General features: G+C 39.1%; 1 protein-coding gene across 1 annotated transcript in view; it reads left to right on the top strand.

Moving 5' to 3' along the window:
- The window catches only part of MMAA (methylmalonic aciduria (cobalamin deficiency) cblA type), a 35,755-nt gene extending 18,882 nt beyond the window's left edge, over positions 1-16,873 (top strand). The window contains exons 2-7 of the mRNA XM_011987134.1: positions 734-1,238; positions 4,021-4,143; positions 7,929-8,099; positions 12,723-12,808; positions 15,336-15,485; positions 16,532-16,873. Of these exons, the coding sequence (XP_011842524.1) occupies positions 794-1,238; positions 4,021-4,143; positions 7,929-8,099; positions 12,723-12,808; positions 15,336-15,485; positions 16,532-16,822 (1,266 nt within the window). The 5' untranslated portion in view covers positions 734-793 and the 3' untranslated portion in view covers positions 16,823-16,873. The remainder of the gene's footprint in view (positions 1-733; positions 1,239-4,020; positions 4,144-7,928; positions 8,100-12,722; positions 12,809-15,335; positions 15,486-16,531) is intronic.
- Positions 16,874-17,099: the final 226 nt, after the last annotated feature.

Raw genomic sequence — 17,099 nt, 5'->3', positions numbered from 1 at the left:
TCAGTATATCATCATAAAAAAGATCCTTATCTAATTTCATAGTGGTTCAAACTTTAATGTGAATCTACAGGAATTCTGATTAGTGGGGCTGGGAATGTGAATTTTAAATAAGCACCCAGGCGGCTCTGACTGTACTTTGAGATACACTGATCTGGTTACTACACAACTCCTACAGTTCACTTATGGCTTATTTGTGTGCTTTAAGTTAGGCTACTTTTTGCATACATCTGTGTTCAAGGATGAGTCTATTGAATACAAACATGTATCTAAACTTAAGTGCCCACCCTAGTAATCACATTTCTTTTTGTGGAGAGTGAATACAAGGACAGCATCAGAGAGATTCATTTTTTTTTACCTTTTGTATGAGCTTCAGAATCTGGTGTGTTGACCTGAGGAAACTGTTAAGATGAATGTAAGAGAAAGCATAACATAAAGTTTCTACCCTAGTGGTATTTTATATATTGTTTTTATTAAAAGAAAATGTTAATGTAAATTCCCCTTCGCGGTAGAGTAGCAGTTCCATTATTTGGGTTACTCCGAATATTAACTGTGGCCATGGAGGGAGTCTTCTCTTTTAAGTTTATTTAGTAAGAAAACTTTCACCCATTTGTACTACCAAAAACTCTGATTATGTGTGGTTTAGAATATGGGGGAAACACTAGGCTTTCAAATTTTACTCCTTCAGTATTTTAGTTATATATCAAACTGGCTAACATGTTTTTCTTTCTTCTAGGGAGGTCACAAATCACATTGAGCCAAAACGCATACAGTGTTTTCTTCAGTTACAAATAAAATGAATATGCCCATGCTGCTACCACATCCTCACCAGCATTTCCTAAAAGGCCTTTTAAGGGCACCTTTCCGATGTTACCACTTCATCTTTCACTCAAGTACTCATCTCGGATCAGGAATCCCATGTGCTCAGCCGTTTAATTCTCTTGGACTCCATTGTACAAAGTGGATGCTGCTGTCAAATGGTTTAAAGAGAAAATTATGTGTACAAACAACCTTAAAGGACCACACAGAAGGACTTTCTGATAAAGAGCAAAGATTTGTGGATAAACTTTATAGTGGTTTAATCCAAGGGCAAAGGGCCTGTTTAGCAGAGGCCATAACTCTTGTAGAATCAACTCACAGCAGGAAAAAGGAGTTAGCCCAGGTGCTTCTTCAGAAAGTATTACTTTACCACAGAGAACAAGAACAATCAAATAGAGGAAAACCACTAGCATTTCGAGTAGGTCAGTCTTTTTATGTGTGTTTTTTCAGTAAATAGTTTTGCAAATTCTCTATATTCTATTTAAAATAAAAAAGTCTAAATAGTTTGCAATTGAATGGGGACTTTTTTCACAATATTTGGATGAATTTTAAATAAGTCTTCATGGCAAATATTAGTTTTGTTAAGCTGAAAAAATTGCCATGACATTTGAACCAAGGCTATGAATTTTAAGAAAAGAATATAAGATTTTTATTTTGGTAAGAATCTTGCTCTGGATCCCAGGGTAGAAATATTCATAGGAAGAACTATTATGAGTTTACTCCTATTCGTTTTAGTAATCCTTTGGCTTAAATAGTTTAAAGTGAGTTCCCTGTTTTGTTGTCGTATCAACTATAATTATCACGTTTCAAAATTCTGCCTCTTAGGTCGTTCATTAGTCTTTGTATAGGCAAGTCTCATTTCTTTCGGGTACTTTTTATTGAGTTTCTGGGAGTGGCTGTAAACCCAGCCATCTCAGTAGCAAAAGGTATTTTATTTATTTTTATTTTTTATTTATTTTTTGCGACAGTTTTGCTCTGTCACCCAGGCTGGAGTGCAGTGGTACAATCTTGGCTCACTGCAGCCTCTGCCTCCTGGGTTTGTGCAGTTCTCCTGCCTCAGCCTCCTGAGTAGCTAGGATTATAGGCATGCACTCCCACGCCCAGCTACTTTTTGTATTTTTAGTAGAGACGGGGTTTCACCATGTTGGCCAGGCTGGTCTTGAACTCCTGACCTCAAGTGATCCACCCATCTCGGCCTCCCAAAGTGCTGGGATTACAGGCATGAACCACTGTGCCCAGCTATTTTGTTTTTAGAGGTGGAGTCTCACTCTGTCACCCAGGCTGGAGTGCAGTGGTGATCATAGCTCCAACATCATGCTTGGCTCCAACATCATGCCTCCAACATCATCCTTGGCTAATTTTTTTAAAAAGTTTTTTGTAGAGATGGGGTCTCATTATGTTGCCCAGGCTGGTCTCGAACTCCTGGGCTCAAGCAGTCCTCCCACCTTGGCCTACCAAAGTGCTGGGACTACAGGCATGGGCTACCATGCCCAGCCTATCAAAATGTGCTTTAAAAAAGAGATCATATTTATTCGTTGTCTGTATATTAGATGTTCATTTGATTTCTTGAACAATTTGACGTGGTTCTGAAATTGCTTTTGAAATTGTGCATTGTAAAACAATTTAGATATGTTCGACCAGCAGGAATTAAACAAGCCAGTTTAAGTGTAATGAGAATGTCCCAGGGTGGTGAACTAGGTGATTTGAACCAACCCTCCTGCTAAAAACAACTTGCCTTGGTGGTTAAAGTGCAAAAATTTTGTGGAGAATGAGTAAATACTTTTAAAATTTCATGTCACATTACATCTTTATCTCACAGTTTATTGGCAATGCAGACACAAAAGCCTCCTAGTTTTTAGGGTAATGGGCATAGATGCTTTAAGATAATTTCAAAAGAGCTCACCAACCAATATTTATACTGGTCCCCATTTTTCAGACTTCTTAATCTTCTGCCCTGACTGAGGGACTCTCATTTTGAGAGTACTACATTGGACGTTAATAATCTTTATGTATGGTAATCAAAGATATTAGCAAACTCCCACAGAGAAATTCTAGTTATGACAAACTGCCTACTTACTAGATTTTAGAGAATCTTTGAAAAAATGTCTCAGAAATGTGTGGAATTAACTAGCAGTTCACAGGTAACTTTGTAGTGCTATTCTGGTTCTTCTGTCCTGATCTTGTGAGGCCAGATAAACCTGTCTTTATTGCAGTTATTTTTTTCATCATAAGTAAAAGCAACAGATGTTTATTCAGCATCTAAAAAGGTGTTTAAGATAAATATTGGATCTGCCCTAAGAATTGTGGTAAGGAGTCAGGCATACCGTACACTATACATACTTTGAGTGTAGTTAGTTAGATGCCTATGTTTTATGTATTTCACTTAACATACATTTATATATCTCTTATGCCATGCACTGTTCTAAACATATTGCAGACATTAACTCATCTAATTATTAAAACAATCTGAAGAGAGCAGTACTGTTACCATATCTATTTTATTGTTGCAGTGGACACTGAGGCATAGAAAGAGGTTTAAAGTAACTTACCCAAGAGCACACAGCTCGTGGGAGGTAGAGCTAGAATGAGAGCTGGCTGCGTGGCTTCAGGGTTTGTGCTCTTACCTGCTGTGCACTGCCAGCTCTCCAAGTGGGGGAATTTTCTGATTTTCTTAACAAATTATTTTTTTCAGAATTCAGTTTATATTCTTTGAGTTACGAGTGATATGAAGAAAAAAGATGATCCCTTATAAATAGAAAATTGCTTTCTCAATCACTGGGAATTTCTAGAATAATGAGTTGTTTTTCCAGTGGGAAGAAGTATACAGAACTGAGGTAGGTAGAATAATTACTGATCATGATGCAAGGTGGGCAGATATAGAAATTGAGCCCATTAACAATGGAGACAATGAAGTCTGTCCAGAAAGATCTACTTTATAGTACAAAGGCAAAGCATGTTTTATAATTTTTAAAAGTGAATTTTGTGAACATGTGGAACCCAGAGTGTTTCCTTCCTATAGCCCCATTACTCAGGAATTAAAGAAACAGATTTTTATTTGCCATTTTAGGACATGCTGAAATATATGAATTGTGGTTTTAATACATTAGGGGAACTAGAAGGTAGTCTAATATTTTACTCAGTAAAGCTGATCGTAGTTCTGATTTCATTTGTTTCATTGAATTAGAAGATCTCTTTCCACCATAGGGTTGTCTGGGCCCCCTGGTGCTGGAAAATCAACATTTATAGAATATTTTGGAAAAATGCTTACTGAGAGAGGGCACAAATTATCTGTGCTGGCTGTGGACCCTTCTTCTTGTACTAGTGGTGGTAAGTATGGCTGATTCTTTTCAAATTGCAGAGTTCTTGGGGCTTTCTGTTATAATTTAGTAGGAATTAGCACAGTTGGGTGACCTCTAACTGCTAGCTAAGTTTGGTTTCGCTGAAGGAAGGGAGTTCTGCAGAGTTAGGTGGAAGTAGTTTGGGAGTGTTGTCCTCTACAGAGGAGGCCAGCTTGTGGATAGCTCAGTGGGCACTCAGAAAACTGCGACAACAGGTGCCAGAAGTTGAAGATGATCAAATGCAAATTTCAGTCCTTCAGCTCCCATGCATAAGGCCAGGCCCCTCTTTGCTCCTGTTGTGTTTCCTGGCTGCATTAGCACCTGTGCAATTCACAAAATAGGTACTTACTCATGCATCATTTTCCTCATTGTTTTAACATCTCTTAAGCTTTAGAAAAACCTTACTTCTAGGGGCCGGGCGTAGTGGCTTACGCCTGTAATCCCAGCACTTTGGGAGGCCAAGGTGGGCGGATCATGAGGTTAGGAGATAGAGACTATCCTGGCTAACATGGTGAAACCCCGTCTCTACTAAAAATACAAAAAAAAATTAACCGGGCATAGTGGGGGGCGCATGTAGTCCCAGCTACTCGGGAGGCTGAGGCAGGAGAATGGCGTGAACCTGGGAGGTGGAGCTCGCAGTGAGCCGAGATCGTGGCACTGCACTCTAGCCTGGGCGACAGCAAGACTCTGTCTCAAAAACAAAAAACAAACAAACAAAAAACACCTTACTGCTGTTTATAATTGTCAACTGTTTACATAATATGTTCAGTTAAACAGAAAGCTCTTAGAGGGGCACTGTAATATACTGCCGTTCCCCTTACGGCATTTAGCATAGTACATTGTATGTCGCACAGAATGTTAAGCAATTACTTTCCGATTTGAGGTCATGAAGTCACTCAAAGTTTAATTTGCAACTCATCAGAGATAAAATGAATATAAACTTAGTTCCCCAAAGGATCTTTTAAAGAAAACAGAAAGCATACCATATAAACAGGAAAGGTTTTTTCTTGCCTTACCCCTCTTTATGATTTAAGCTTTTCATATTACAGTTACTCACTTATTTGAGTATTTGAGTGCTTACTATAGGTGAGGCATTGTACATGGAAGATTCTTAAACTGTGTTATATAATGGTGAACAAGATACAGTCCTGGCTTTAGCGAGGTTTACATCTTATGCGAGAAACACAAACACAGGCCATTACAATACAATGTGTGTTGCGAAGGGGTAAATACAAGATGCTTTATGGAAGTATTTGATTTTTGCATACTGTATTATAATGTGGGTTTAATACTAAATATTCAGAATGATGAAGTAATCATATTTTAGGGACTTCGGTTAATATAGACGTGGACAATTCCTATTATCACCCCATTGAGAAATCTAGCTTAGAACTTTCAAAATTTTTGAGTCACTATAATAAAAAAAGTTAACTGTAAAATAAAATTTTTGCTCACAAGGTTCAAAATTAAATCCATGTCAGTATGTTGTCTTATTTACAGCTTTAGAACTTTGTTAAAAGTAAGTACTTAACGAAGGATTTTTTAGTAGGTGGCCCTCATTTATATATAGGTGAGAAGGCCATTCCCCCATTTTCACAATATTCTAGAATACTGAACAATAGAAAAAAAATAATAGTTTGAGATAAAAAATAGACAAAAATAATGTAACAAAATAGCCTATGGTTAAAGTTATATAGCTATGTGGTTCCTAACCTTTCTCAAAAAAATAGTGGTCCCTTTCTCAGGCAAAAAATTATGTAGACTTTGAAAGAAAAAAATACAAGGATAGACACAACACTCTAAATACAAATTTCTACCCTATTGTATCAGTACATACACTTGAAAAACAGCATTACATTAAAGTTTGAGAAGCATTAGTTTTTTGGTCTATAGTCAATCTTTTTTGTGCTTTGAATTCACAGACCCCCTATGATAGCTTTGAGACTTTCATGAGGGTCTACAATTAACAGTTTTGGAATCGCTGGCTAAGACATGGGAGAGTAATTTCCTAATGTTTACTTCAATGTGATGGAATCTATAGGATAGTAATTTAAAGTACAGCTTTGGCAGATTGTTTACTTACACAGAGATTATTTCATGCAGAAAATTACCTTAGAAAAAGGTTGTGTGTGAAGTAAATAAGGAAGTTGATGTATAGAGTACATGTGTGGTCTAGAATTAGAACCTATGAGAAGACTCTGAACTGGCATTTAGTGGTAAAAGAGCATATCTTTAAGAAACTTTTCAATCTTTAACATTATGTGGAAAAGGTAGCTCTTAAAAAGAGGGAAAATAAATATTCAGATCAGAACAGCAGTACACCTACAAATGTTGTTATATGATTAAAGCAAAGTAGTAAAAGGTAATAGTCCCGGGAGTTTTAGTCTTCTAGAATTTGTAAGTATTGATGTTTGTCAAAATATTATACTACAATGAAAACAAAAACATCACCAGTTTCATTCCATAGTTATTGAGTGCCTACTCTTAACACTTTGTTAAGCATTTAGTGTACAACCTATGTAAGGCGTGGTCCTGTAGGCGAATACTTATTTAAAGCATGGTATATCAACCTTGGCAGTAGTGACATTTTAGGTCAAATCATTCTTTGTTGTGGGTGGCTGTCCTGTGCATTGAAGGATGCTTACTTAGCAGCATACCTGGCCTCTACCCAGTAGATGCCAGTAGCACCCTACCCCTCACTTGTGACAAGTAAATATGTCTCTAGACATTGCCAAATTGCCCCCAGTTGAGAACCACTGTGTGAAAGAGATGAGAATTAAAAATATGAAACCAAAAAATGTGTTGTATGAATAGTTTTCCATCCATTAACTCAGCTTACATTGCATTCAGTGAGAGCTCCACATTTTCTAAGTAGTAGGCGATTAGAAGCAACAGACTGGGCAGAAGGGGCAGCTTGAAGATATATTTGTGTAGCATTTACGTAAGGTTGAGAAAATGTCATTTGCAAAAATAAAAGAATGAGGAGTGGAGGGCGCTCATGGAGATAATAGAAAGAGGAGGGACACTAAAGTTCTCTTCTGCCCTCCAGGATGCTGACATACATTGCGGAGCTGTTGTAGCATAGAAAAATCACAGAGATGGGCATGAGCTGAAAAGGTTCCAGGCAGACTATATGAAGGAGCAAGGACTTTCACGATCTTTATTAGGTGGATAAGTTCTGTGTTTTTGTTAGTAACGGTTTTTGAAGCACATGCCTGTATATAATTACATTTGGTTCTCCCAGTAGCACATTACCCTTGTGATGTAGCTGAGGAAAGAGGGGTCAGGAAGGTAAAGTGACCTCTCAAAATTGAACAGTGTGAAATGGTGGGGCCAGAATACAGACCCTGGGCTTGACACGCTATAACTTAGCAGTGAGGAAACAGGAGAGATACTTCTGACATGAGAGCACAAACAAAAGATGGGCAGAAGCAAACAGTGATATTAAGATGACAGTAAAGTAACCACCCTGGTTAGAACAGGGGAGTGGTGTGAGGACTAGTAGAAACCAGAGTTGGACAGGTAAGGTGCGGCTGAAGAATCTAGATTGGAACCTTTGGTCAGGGGGAAGTTAAAATTATAGGTTTTGAGGGACTTGAAATGTTAAGATTAATCTGACATCATTGTATACAATGAGTTGGAGAGAAGCTCAGTAATATGAAATGCAGTTTGAGATTTAGGAAAAAATGGCATAAAGCACTTCCCTCTAGGACCTGGCTGATAATTGACCTGTAAAACTGTTCCACGATTATAAAAGGTAACCGTATGTTTTAGGCTCACTTTTAGGTGATAAAACCCGAATGACTGAGTTATCAAGAGATATGAATGCATACATCAGGCCATCTCCTACTAGAGGAACTTTAGGAGGCGTGACAAGGACCACAAATGAAGTTATTCTGTTGTGTGAAGGAGCAGGATATGACATAATTCTTATTGAAACCGTAGGTGAGTATGATATTCTATTTCATAACAATATACTATTTTATGAATGCTATATAAAGATGAGTGACAACTTATTTTTGTTCATTCAGCAGATATTTGCTAAATGTGTAATTAAATACAAGATATCCCATACTCCATAGAAGATATGAATGTATAGGTTATAATCTGTACCCTCCAAGATCTTATTTTAAAAAGTAAAAATAAGCCATCTATCTGGATAACTGTTACATAGGTGGTATATTATACATGCCAGAGGAGAACTGTAAGCATTAGGATGATCTGTGTAAATGATGCTTTAGCACACCTATTTTGTGTAAGTACATTTCATGTGTCTACTGTGTTCACCAAGAAAATTAATGTAGTTGGCTGCCTTTTGAAAATGCAGATATGTTTTGTTTCATTGTTTTATATCCTTAGCATATAGTTACATGTGATGAAGACACTGAAATGAAAACCCCAATAAATTCTTTCTTGTGGAGAGACAGTCTATTATATTACTGTGTGATAAATGTTTGTGATACAGCCTAACTCAGATTTGGAGGTCCAGTGAAGACTTTGTAGAGAAGGTGACAGCTGAACTCAGTTTTGAAGGAAGAATTCGAGTTAAAGTATGGGATAAAGGACATTTACAAAGATACACAGGAGTGAAAACATGGCCCATCCAGAGAAGTGCGGTTTGCTCAGGATACTTAGAGCCCAGAGTGTGAAGGCAGGGAATGAAGGGAGGTCAGTTGGAGCAGTAGGCCAGGGCCAGATTGTCAGCGACCTTACATGCCATGCCATGGAATCTTCTGGAGTTTGCCCTGAAAGGAGTGGGAAGATGCTGCTGGATAAGCAGGAGAGTGAGAAAACCAGATATGTATTTTGGAGAGATCCCTGGCAGCAGAGTATAGAATGATTAGAAGGAGGGCTAGAATAGAATCAGGAGACTACTGTGCTAATCCCAGAAGGAGATGGTAGAGGTGTGAATGAAGCAAAGGAAGTAGGAATGGAGATGAGATGGATCAACATAACATTGAAGATAAATGGGCAGGATTTTATCCATGATAAGATGTGAGATAAGGAAGGAAGGGGAATTGCAGATAATAGAGAATACTGTGGAAAAAGTGGATGTGCAGAGTTCAGTTGTGAATATGTTAAGTGTTAAATGCTTATTAGGTATCCGAGTGACTGTGTGTCTCAAGAGAAAAGGACTGAATGAGAAATACAGATTTAACACTTACCAGCATAGTTCATAGTTTCATACTTTAAGTTAAGAATTTGGTTTAGATCAACTGGGGAAAATATCAGACAAAAATGAAAGACATTTATATTGATCTGCTAGGGCTGCCATAACAAAATACTACAGACTGGATGGTTTAAACAACAGAAATGTGTTTTCTCACAGTTCTGGAGAACAGAAGTTCAACATCAAGGTGCCCATAGGGTTGGTTTTTCCTAAGACCCGTACCTTTGTCTTGTAGATAGATGACTGCCTTCTTGCTGCATCTTCACTCTCCCTTGTCTCTTCCTGTTCACTTTACTCTCCTAGTGTCTCTTCCTGTCCTTTTGAGGACACTAGTCCTATTGGATTAAGGCCACTAGTCCTATTGGATTAAGGCCCTACCCTTATAACTTCATTTAATTGCTTCTTTCAAGGCCCTATCTCCAAATAAAGTCACCTTGAGGGTTAGAACTTTAACGTAGGAATGTGGTTTTTTTTCTGTTGTTGTTTTTTTTTTTTTTTTTTTTAAAGACAGAGTCTCACTCTTCATCCAGGCTGAAGTGCAGTGGCGCAATCTTGGCTCACTGCAACCTCTGCCTCCCGGGTTCAAATGATTCTCCTGCCTCAGCCTCCCGAGTTGCTGGGAATACAGGTGTGCACCACCACATCCGGTTAATTTTTGTATTTTTAGTAGAGACAGGGTTTCACCATATTGGCCAGGCTGGTCTCGAACACCTGACCTTGTGATCCGCCTGCCTCGGCCTGCCAAAGTGCTGGGATTACAGGCTTGAGCCACCACGCCTGGCCTAACATAGGAATGTTTTTAGATGAGGGGAACACAACTCAGTTCATAACAATAGCCATGACAGGGCTTTAGAAACTCCACCATTAAAAAGTAGATGAATGAAGAGTTAGTTGTCTGAGTAGTAGTAGAGAATCAAAGGAGAAGAGCACCTTAGAAACCAAATATATTACCTGGAAATTGTATTTAGCCACCTTTCCTAGAAACTCAAAATAACAGTGACTCAAACAAGAAAGAGGTTATTTTCTAAATAAAAGAGACCTAGAGAGGGCATTGTGGCCCCAGCCTGTAATCCCAGCACTTTGGGAGGCCAACGCAGGCAGACTGCTTGAACCCAGGAGTTCCAAACCTCCCTGGGCAAGATGGTAAAACCCCGTCTCTACAGAAAAATAAAAAAATTAGCTGGGCATGGTGGTGTGCACCTGTAGTCCCAGCCACTTGGCAGGCTGAGGTGGGAGGATCACATGAGCCTGGGGAGTTTGAGGCTGCAGTGAGCTGTGATGGCACCACTGCACTCCAGCTGGGGTGACAAAGTGAGACTCTGTCTCAAAAAATAAAATAAAAGAACCCTGAGGCCAGGCATGGTAGCTTATTCCTGTAGTCCCAGCAGTTCAGGAGGCCAAGGTGGAAGGATTGCTTGAGCCCAGGAGTTTGAGACCAGCCTGGGCGACATAGCAAAACCTTGGCTGTGCCCAAAAAAAAATTAGCCAGGCATCATGTTACACACCTGTAGTTCCATCTACTCAGGAGGCTGAGGTGAAAGGATGACTTGAGCCCAGGAGTTCAAGGCTGCAGTGAGCCATGATCGTGCCATTGCATTCTAGGCTGGGCAACAGAGCAAGACCCAGTCTCTCTTTAAAATAAAAAGGAGCCTGAGGCAGGCAGTCCGGAGCAGGTAAGGTGCTTTGACAGTGCTGTCGGTGTCACAGGTTTCTTTTGTCTGCCAGATTACCATTCTTAGCACTCACTTTCCATCCTCCTCAGTTTGCTCATGGTTAAAAGATGGCTGATGAAGCTCTGACTGACGCTTCCATGTTCCACATAGATCGAAGAAGGAAAGGGAACTAAGGAAGCAGGGAGGAGTGGTATAAGAGATTTAGCTGGATTAGCCATCTTCAAAATACTTTTCTGGAAACCCCATCTAATGACTGTTGCTTTGACTCATTCACCATATCTAGCTGAAAGGGGATCTTGTGAATGTGGTCTTTCATCTGATACGTTGATACTCCTAATAACATTTGGGTAAGAAAATAGGAAAGAATAAATATCAAATAGGCAACTAGAAGTCCATCACACTGTGAGAGGGAGAGAGTTTCCAGAGTTTTGGTGGAAGCAAGATTTTTTTTTTGAGATGGGGTATCACCATGTTGCCCAGGTGGGAGTACAGCAGTGCAATCACAGCTCACTGCAGCCTCGACCTCCCAGGCTCAGGTTCAAGCTGTCCTTCCACCTCAGCTTCCCAAGTAGCTGGGACTATAGGTACACTACCATGCCCAGCTAATTTTTGTATTTTTTGTAGAGACAGGGTCTCACTACATCACCCATACTGGAAGCCAGTTTTAAGTGGTATGAGATGAACATGAATTGAAGTGGAAGGAGTGAGCATAAATTACCTTTTTCCAGAAACTTGGGTATTTTTAAAAAAAGTGAGAAACATGGTGATAGTTGGAGGAGTTTGTGAGTTTTTGTCTTGTTATTTTGTTGTTGTTGTTTTTGTTTTATGTGGTTTTAAGATGAGAAAGATTTGAGCACAATTTATGTATTGTGCCGGAGGGCAAGAGCCTGTAGACAAACAAGAGGTTAAAGATAAAAATCAGCAAGGACCCAGAGGAAGTGAAAAAGAATGAGAGATTCCTTTTCAGTCAAATAGTTCTTACACTGAGACTGCAGAGGAGGCTTTAGGCTGTTTGTATTTGTGTCTTGTTACCTGTGGAGTATGGGAGAGGGAGAAGCCTAGAAAGTTCTTGCCTTTATTTCCTCTGTGAAGTAGGTGCTGTGCTCCTGATCAAGCGGGGAGATTATGGTACAGTGAATGGTCATAATAGCTGCTGTGGGAAATGGAATGGAAGCCAACTGAGGGCGTTTAGGGAGATTGCTTTTGCCAGGCCGTAAGGAAGATGTAGCAGAGGCTGCCTGTCGTGGCTCTTGTCCACAGAGCTGAGTGATTTCTCTCACGTGCTTATGGAGGAGAGAACACACATAGTGGGATTGATCCCTACATAATTGGGCGTTTGCAGGCAAATGTGAGGACAAGAAGACAAAAAAGATGAAAGTATTTGCAGGCATGATTCAAGACTAGAGTCACAGTGTTCAAGCTGCTCGCTGATGAAAGGGAAGCCAAGAAAGAGCTGTGAGAGTGAGGAGAGGATGGAAGCCTTTAGGTTCTCCATACAATCCAAGAACAGAGCGGGAGAGCTGGGAAGGATAACTGGTTTGCTTAGAGGGTAAGATATGACATTTAATACATTCTTCAGAAGTGCGACGTTTAAAGAGCTGACCAGGTTGACTGTGTGACCATGAGTATGAGTGAATGAAGTTGAATGAAAATGATGGTCAATGTAGTTGAGAAAGTCTAATAATGGTGAGTATTTTAGGATATAGTTGTGATTTAAAATTTCAGGTGTGGGTCAGTCGGAGTTTGCTGTTGCTGACATGGTTGACATGTTTGTTTTACTACTGCCACCAGCAGGAGGAGATGAGTTGCAGGTAATTATTTTTATTTTTTTCCCCAAAAATACAAACTGTATATCTCTGAAAATAAAAATTTCCAATGTTGTGTTTTTGTAAACTAAGTTGATAGTGGTTTAGAAAATGAAACATCATTCATGTTGGCTAAAATACCTGAAACAAAGGCAGATTCTTTATATTTTTTCCTAACTTACAGGAATAGAATATATGACCTTGAGAATGTAAAATTATGCAACATAAATTTTTCCATCTGTAACATGACTAAAATACATGCATCGCTCCACTCAGAAGAGACCATTGTTGCATAGATGTTGTTAGTATACTTGATTCAAAAGTTCTGGGGATAGTGGGATCCCACTATCATAGTTTATATGTTGTACAATGGGATTCTTACTCTCCTCCTGCACTGCAGTTCTGGCACTACTACCCAAAGTTAGTGCAGACTTCATAGGGTGAGGGCATAGTCCTCCACAAGCCTCCTCTCGCTTCAGACACTAGCTGCAAGCTCCAGGGTTCCCAGGCCACCCATACCTCTGACCAACTGGCTATAAATTTGAGAGTTCCCATTATCCCTTAGGTTTAGTAATTCACTAGAGCAGTGGTCCCCAACCTTTTTGGCACCAGGGACTGGTTTCATAGAAGACAATTTTCCACAGACTGGGGGTAAGAGGGCATGGTTTCGGGATGAAACTGTTCCACCTCAGATCATCAGGCATCAAGTAGGTTCTCATAAGGAGTGCACAACCTAGATCCCTAGCATGCGTAGTTCACAATAGAGTTTACTCTTCTATGATGTTGCCTCTGGTCTAACAGGGCAGAGCTCAGGCAGTAATGCTCGCCCACCTGCTGCCCACCTGCTGTGAGGCCCAGTTCCTCCGTGGCCTGGGGTTGGGGACTCCTGCACTAGGGTGACTCAGAGAACTCAGGAAAGCATTATATTACAATTGCAATGTGCTTATAAAGGAGACAAATCAGGACCATCCAAATGAAGAGACACATAAGAACTCTGGGAGGGCCCAAATGCAAAGCTTCTGTGTCTTCAAGACACATTTCTCTCCTGGCATATTGATGTGTATCACCAACCAGAAGGCTCCCCTGAGCTTTAGTATCCCAAGTTTTTCTTGGGGTTTCATTATATAGGCATGATTGATTGAATAATTGAACTTGATCTCTAGCCCCTGTCCCCTCCCTGGAAGTTAGGTTGATATCACATGGCATAAAACCCCAACCCTCTAATCACATGATAGGTCTTTCTGCCATGGTCAGTCCCCCATCCTGAGTGATCTCATTGCATAAACTCAGGTATAGCCCCAGGCACCTCCCATGATTAACAGACACTACTGTTACTCAGGAAATTCTGGGAATTTAGAACTTAAAAGATTACCTCCCAGAAACTCAAAGACCAGACAAATACTTTTCTTTTTTTTTTTTTCAGAGACAAGGTCTCACTCTGTTTCCCAGGCTGGAATGCAGTGGTGTGATCATAACTCACTGTAACCTTGAACTCCTGGGCTCAAGTGATCGTCCTACCTCAGCCTCCCAAGTAGCTGGGACTATAGCCATGTGCAACCACTCTCAGCTAATTTTTGTAATTTTTTTTTTCCTACAGATGAAGTCTTGCTTTGTTGCCCGAGTTGGTCTTGAACTCTTGACCTCAGGCGATTCTTCTGCCTCAGCCTCCCTAAGTGCTGAGATTACTGGTGTAAGCCACCACACCTAGCCCAGACAAATTATTTGTTATACAATGCTTCTGTTTCAATTTTATAATTCTAAAACACAGTGATTACAGATCATGGCTGCTTATTTAGAAGCATTAACTCTTAGAATTTCATAATTGAAAGTTTTGTTTAAAAATATTTGAAAAGAAATTTTAATCTTATGTGGAAAAACCTGTATTTACTAAATAAGGTTTGACTTTTGGATTTCATCCTTTATTTTTAATATTTTTATGTGACATAATTTGAATTAAGAGATTGAGGTTTGTCCACACAAAGCTGAAAGAAGAAAAATACAAAGTATAAAAAGAAATAATAATAAAAAAAGAGATTGATGGGTTTGTAGACATCAGGTTATTTTTCCTCAAATGCAGATTGAAAATAAAATGCTATATACATTTAAGGAAAATTTCAAAGACTTTTTTCTGGAAATGCAGATGTTAATGATAGGTATGTTTTCTTTTTAAGCACCTTACTGATGGATGGTTTTGCATCCTCCAGTGTGAGCTCATGAGAAGCAGATTCCATCACGAGACAATGTGAACTCTCCTGCCACTCAATCTTGTTGTGACTTGATGTATTTACCCTAATTCCGAATGTATTTCAACATGTTAGTCTCTAAATTTGGAAGAGATATTACAGACGACTTCTATAATTCCAACAGCCAATGCTTTTGAGTAATTTCTGTCAAGTAATGGTGATTCTTGGCATCCAGGGCTTAGGAGGATACAGATGAAAAGTTAATGAAATGTATGACTTTCAAAATCTTAGCATTGACTAGTTTTCCCATTTTTATGTTGGTTGTCATTAAATGTTTCTGATCTCTTTAGGGTATCAAAAGGGGTATAATCGAGATGGCAGATCTGGTAGCTGTAACTAAATCTGATGGAGACTTGATTGTACCAGCTCGAAGGATACAAGCGGAGTATGTGAGTGCACTGAAATTACTCCGCAAACGTTCACAAGTCTGGAAACCAAAGGTAAGCTTGCTTGCATTCTGTATCTTTCACTCTGAATGGATTGTGTACATTAGAAGACAGGATGTAAGTCCCAAACTAGACATATAATCAATCTTGCTTCTATGTGAAGATTATAGTTTTAAAAATCATGACAAAGCCAGAGTGTGTAGTCATGATTTTAAATATAATCCTTTAACCACTAGATGTCAAAAACTAGATCAGAGATGATAGATGTGATTGTAATACTTGATTTGAGCCATTTGGAAGTGATAGCAAATCCATTCTGAAAGGAACCGTCCTTAAGATTATGGAGCAGTTAATGATTTGATTATCTATGTTGGAATTTGAGTAAGAGAGAAAAGGCTTATGATGTGATACCTCCATTCCCATTATGTTTGTTGGGTGCCATTTTCAGTAAGGAAAAAAATTTTAATCCTGTAATAAGTGAGGCAGTAATATTGATGTGGGCCTCTTTATCTGTAGACAGACACTATATTATTAAAGAATAAGCTGCAATCATTATAATGAGAATAATGATGACTTATCTTACTGTCATATCCCAGTTTTTCCCAATCATGTCGTCTGTATTGAGTCTGGAGCCACCTTATATATACATACAGATGTCAGATGCCCAGCTCTTCCACTTACTAAATCAGGCAAATTTGACAGAGGGAATTAGGCTATTTCTCAACCTACCTTCATTTGCTGGCACTCAGGCCTCAGGGGAACCTACCTGGCATTGCCCTTGTCACAAGTCCTCTATGATGCCCCTGACCATCTGAGCAATTAAAATAAAATAAGTTAAATTAAAACAAATCTCTGGGCTTAAAATTTGACCTTGAATCAGTGTTTTATTTCTGCTATGCACTTAGTAATCCTAGGTATATTACATCAGAATATATTTACTGTTTACTTTGTATGTTTACTTTGACACAGCAATAAAGTCTCATTCTTGTCAATTGCCTATTTCTGTAAACTATAAGAATTAACTGGCAGGTATCACAGTCCCCATGAAAATGTTTTCTATCATTTTAAGTGAGATGGTCTGGTTCTTCCCTTTTCAACAGGTAATTCGTATTTCTGCCAGAAGTGGAGAGGGGATCTCTGAAATGTGGGATAAAATGAAAGATTTCCAGAACCTAATGCTTGCCAGTGGGGAACTGACTGCCAAACGACGGAAGCAACAGAAAGTTTGGATGTGGAATCTCATTCAGGAAAGTGTGTTAGAGCATTTCAGGACCCATCCCACAGTCCGGGAACAGATTCCACTTCTGGAACAAAAGGTTCTCACTGGGGCCCTGTCCCCAGGACTGGCAGCAGACTTCTTGTTAAAAGCTTTTAAAAGTGGAGATTATTAAAATTCATCCTGTATAATAATTTTACATATCATTTCATAAAGTATTTTAATAGAAAAATCACTTGTATGCTTATATTTTCCGTAATCATTGCATGGTGCTCTTGTCTTCTTTGTTTGTGACCCATGCTTGAAAACTTGAAGGAAGTTAGATATGAATGGCAAAAGTTAGGCAGTATTTATAAGGTACCTGTTGTATGTTACTGATTTCTGTTTCATTCTCTTCTTATACCCTGGCATGGTGGCCTGTAGGGTAGTTTCTTCTTATTATTCAAGAACAC

Source organism: Mandrillus leucophaeus, unplaced genomic scaffold, assembly GCF_000951045.1.
Source record: "Mandrillus leucophaeus isolate KB7577 unplaced genomic scaffold, Mleu.le_1.0 Scaffold301, whole genome shotgun sequence".
NCBI classification, from domain to species: domain Eukaryota; kingdom Metazoa; phylum Chordata; class Mammalia; order Primates; family Cercopithecidae; genus Mandrillus; species Mandrillus leucophaeus.
The sequence above is the reverse complement of the archived record's forward strand: the minus strand, read 5'-3'. Positions and strand labels throughout refer to the sequence as shown.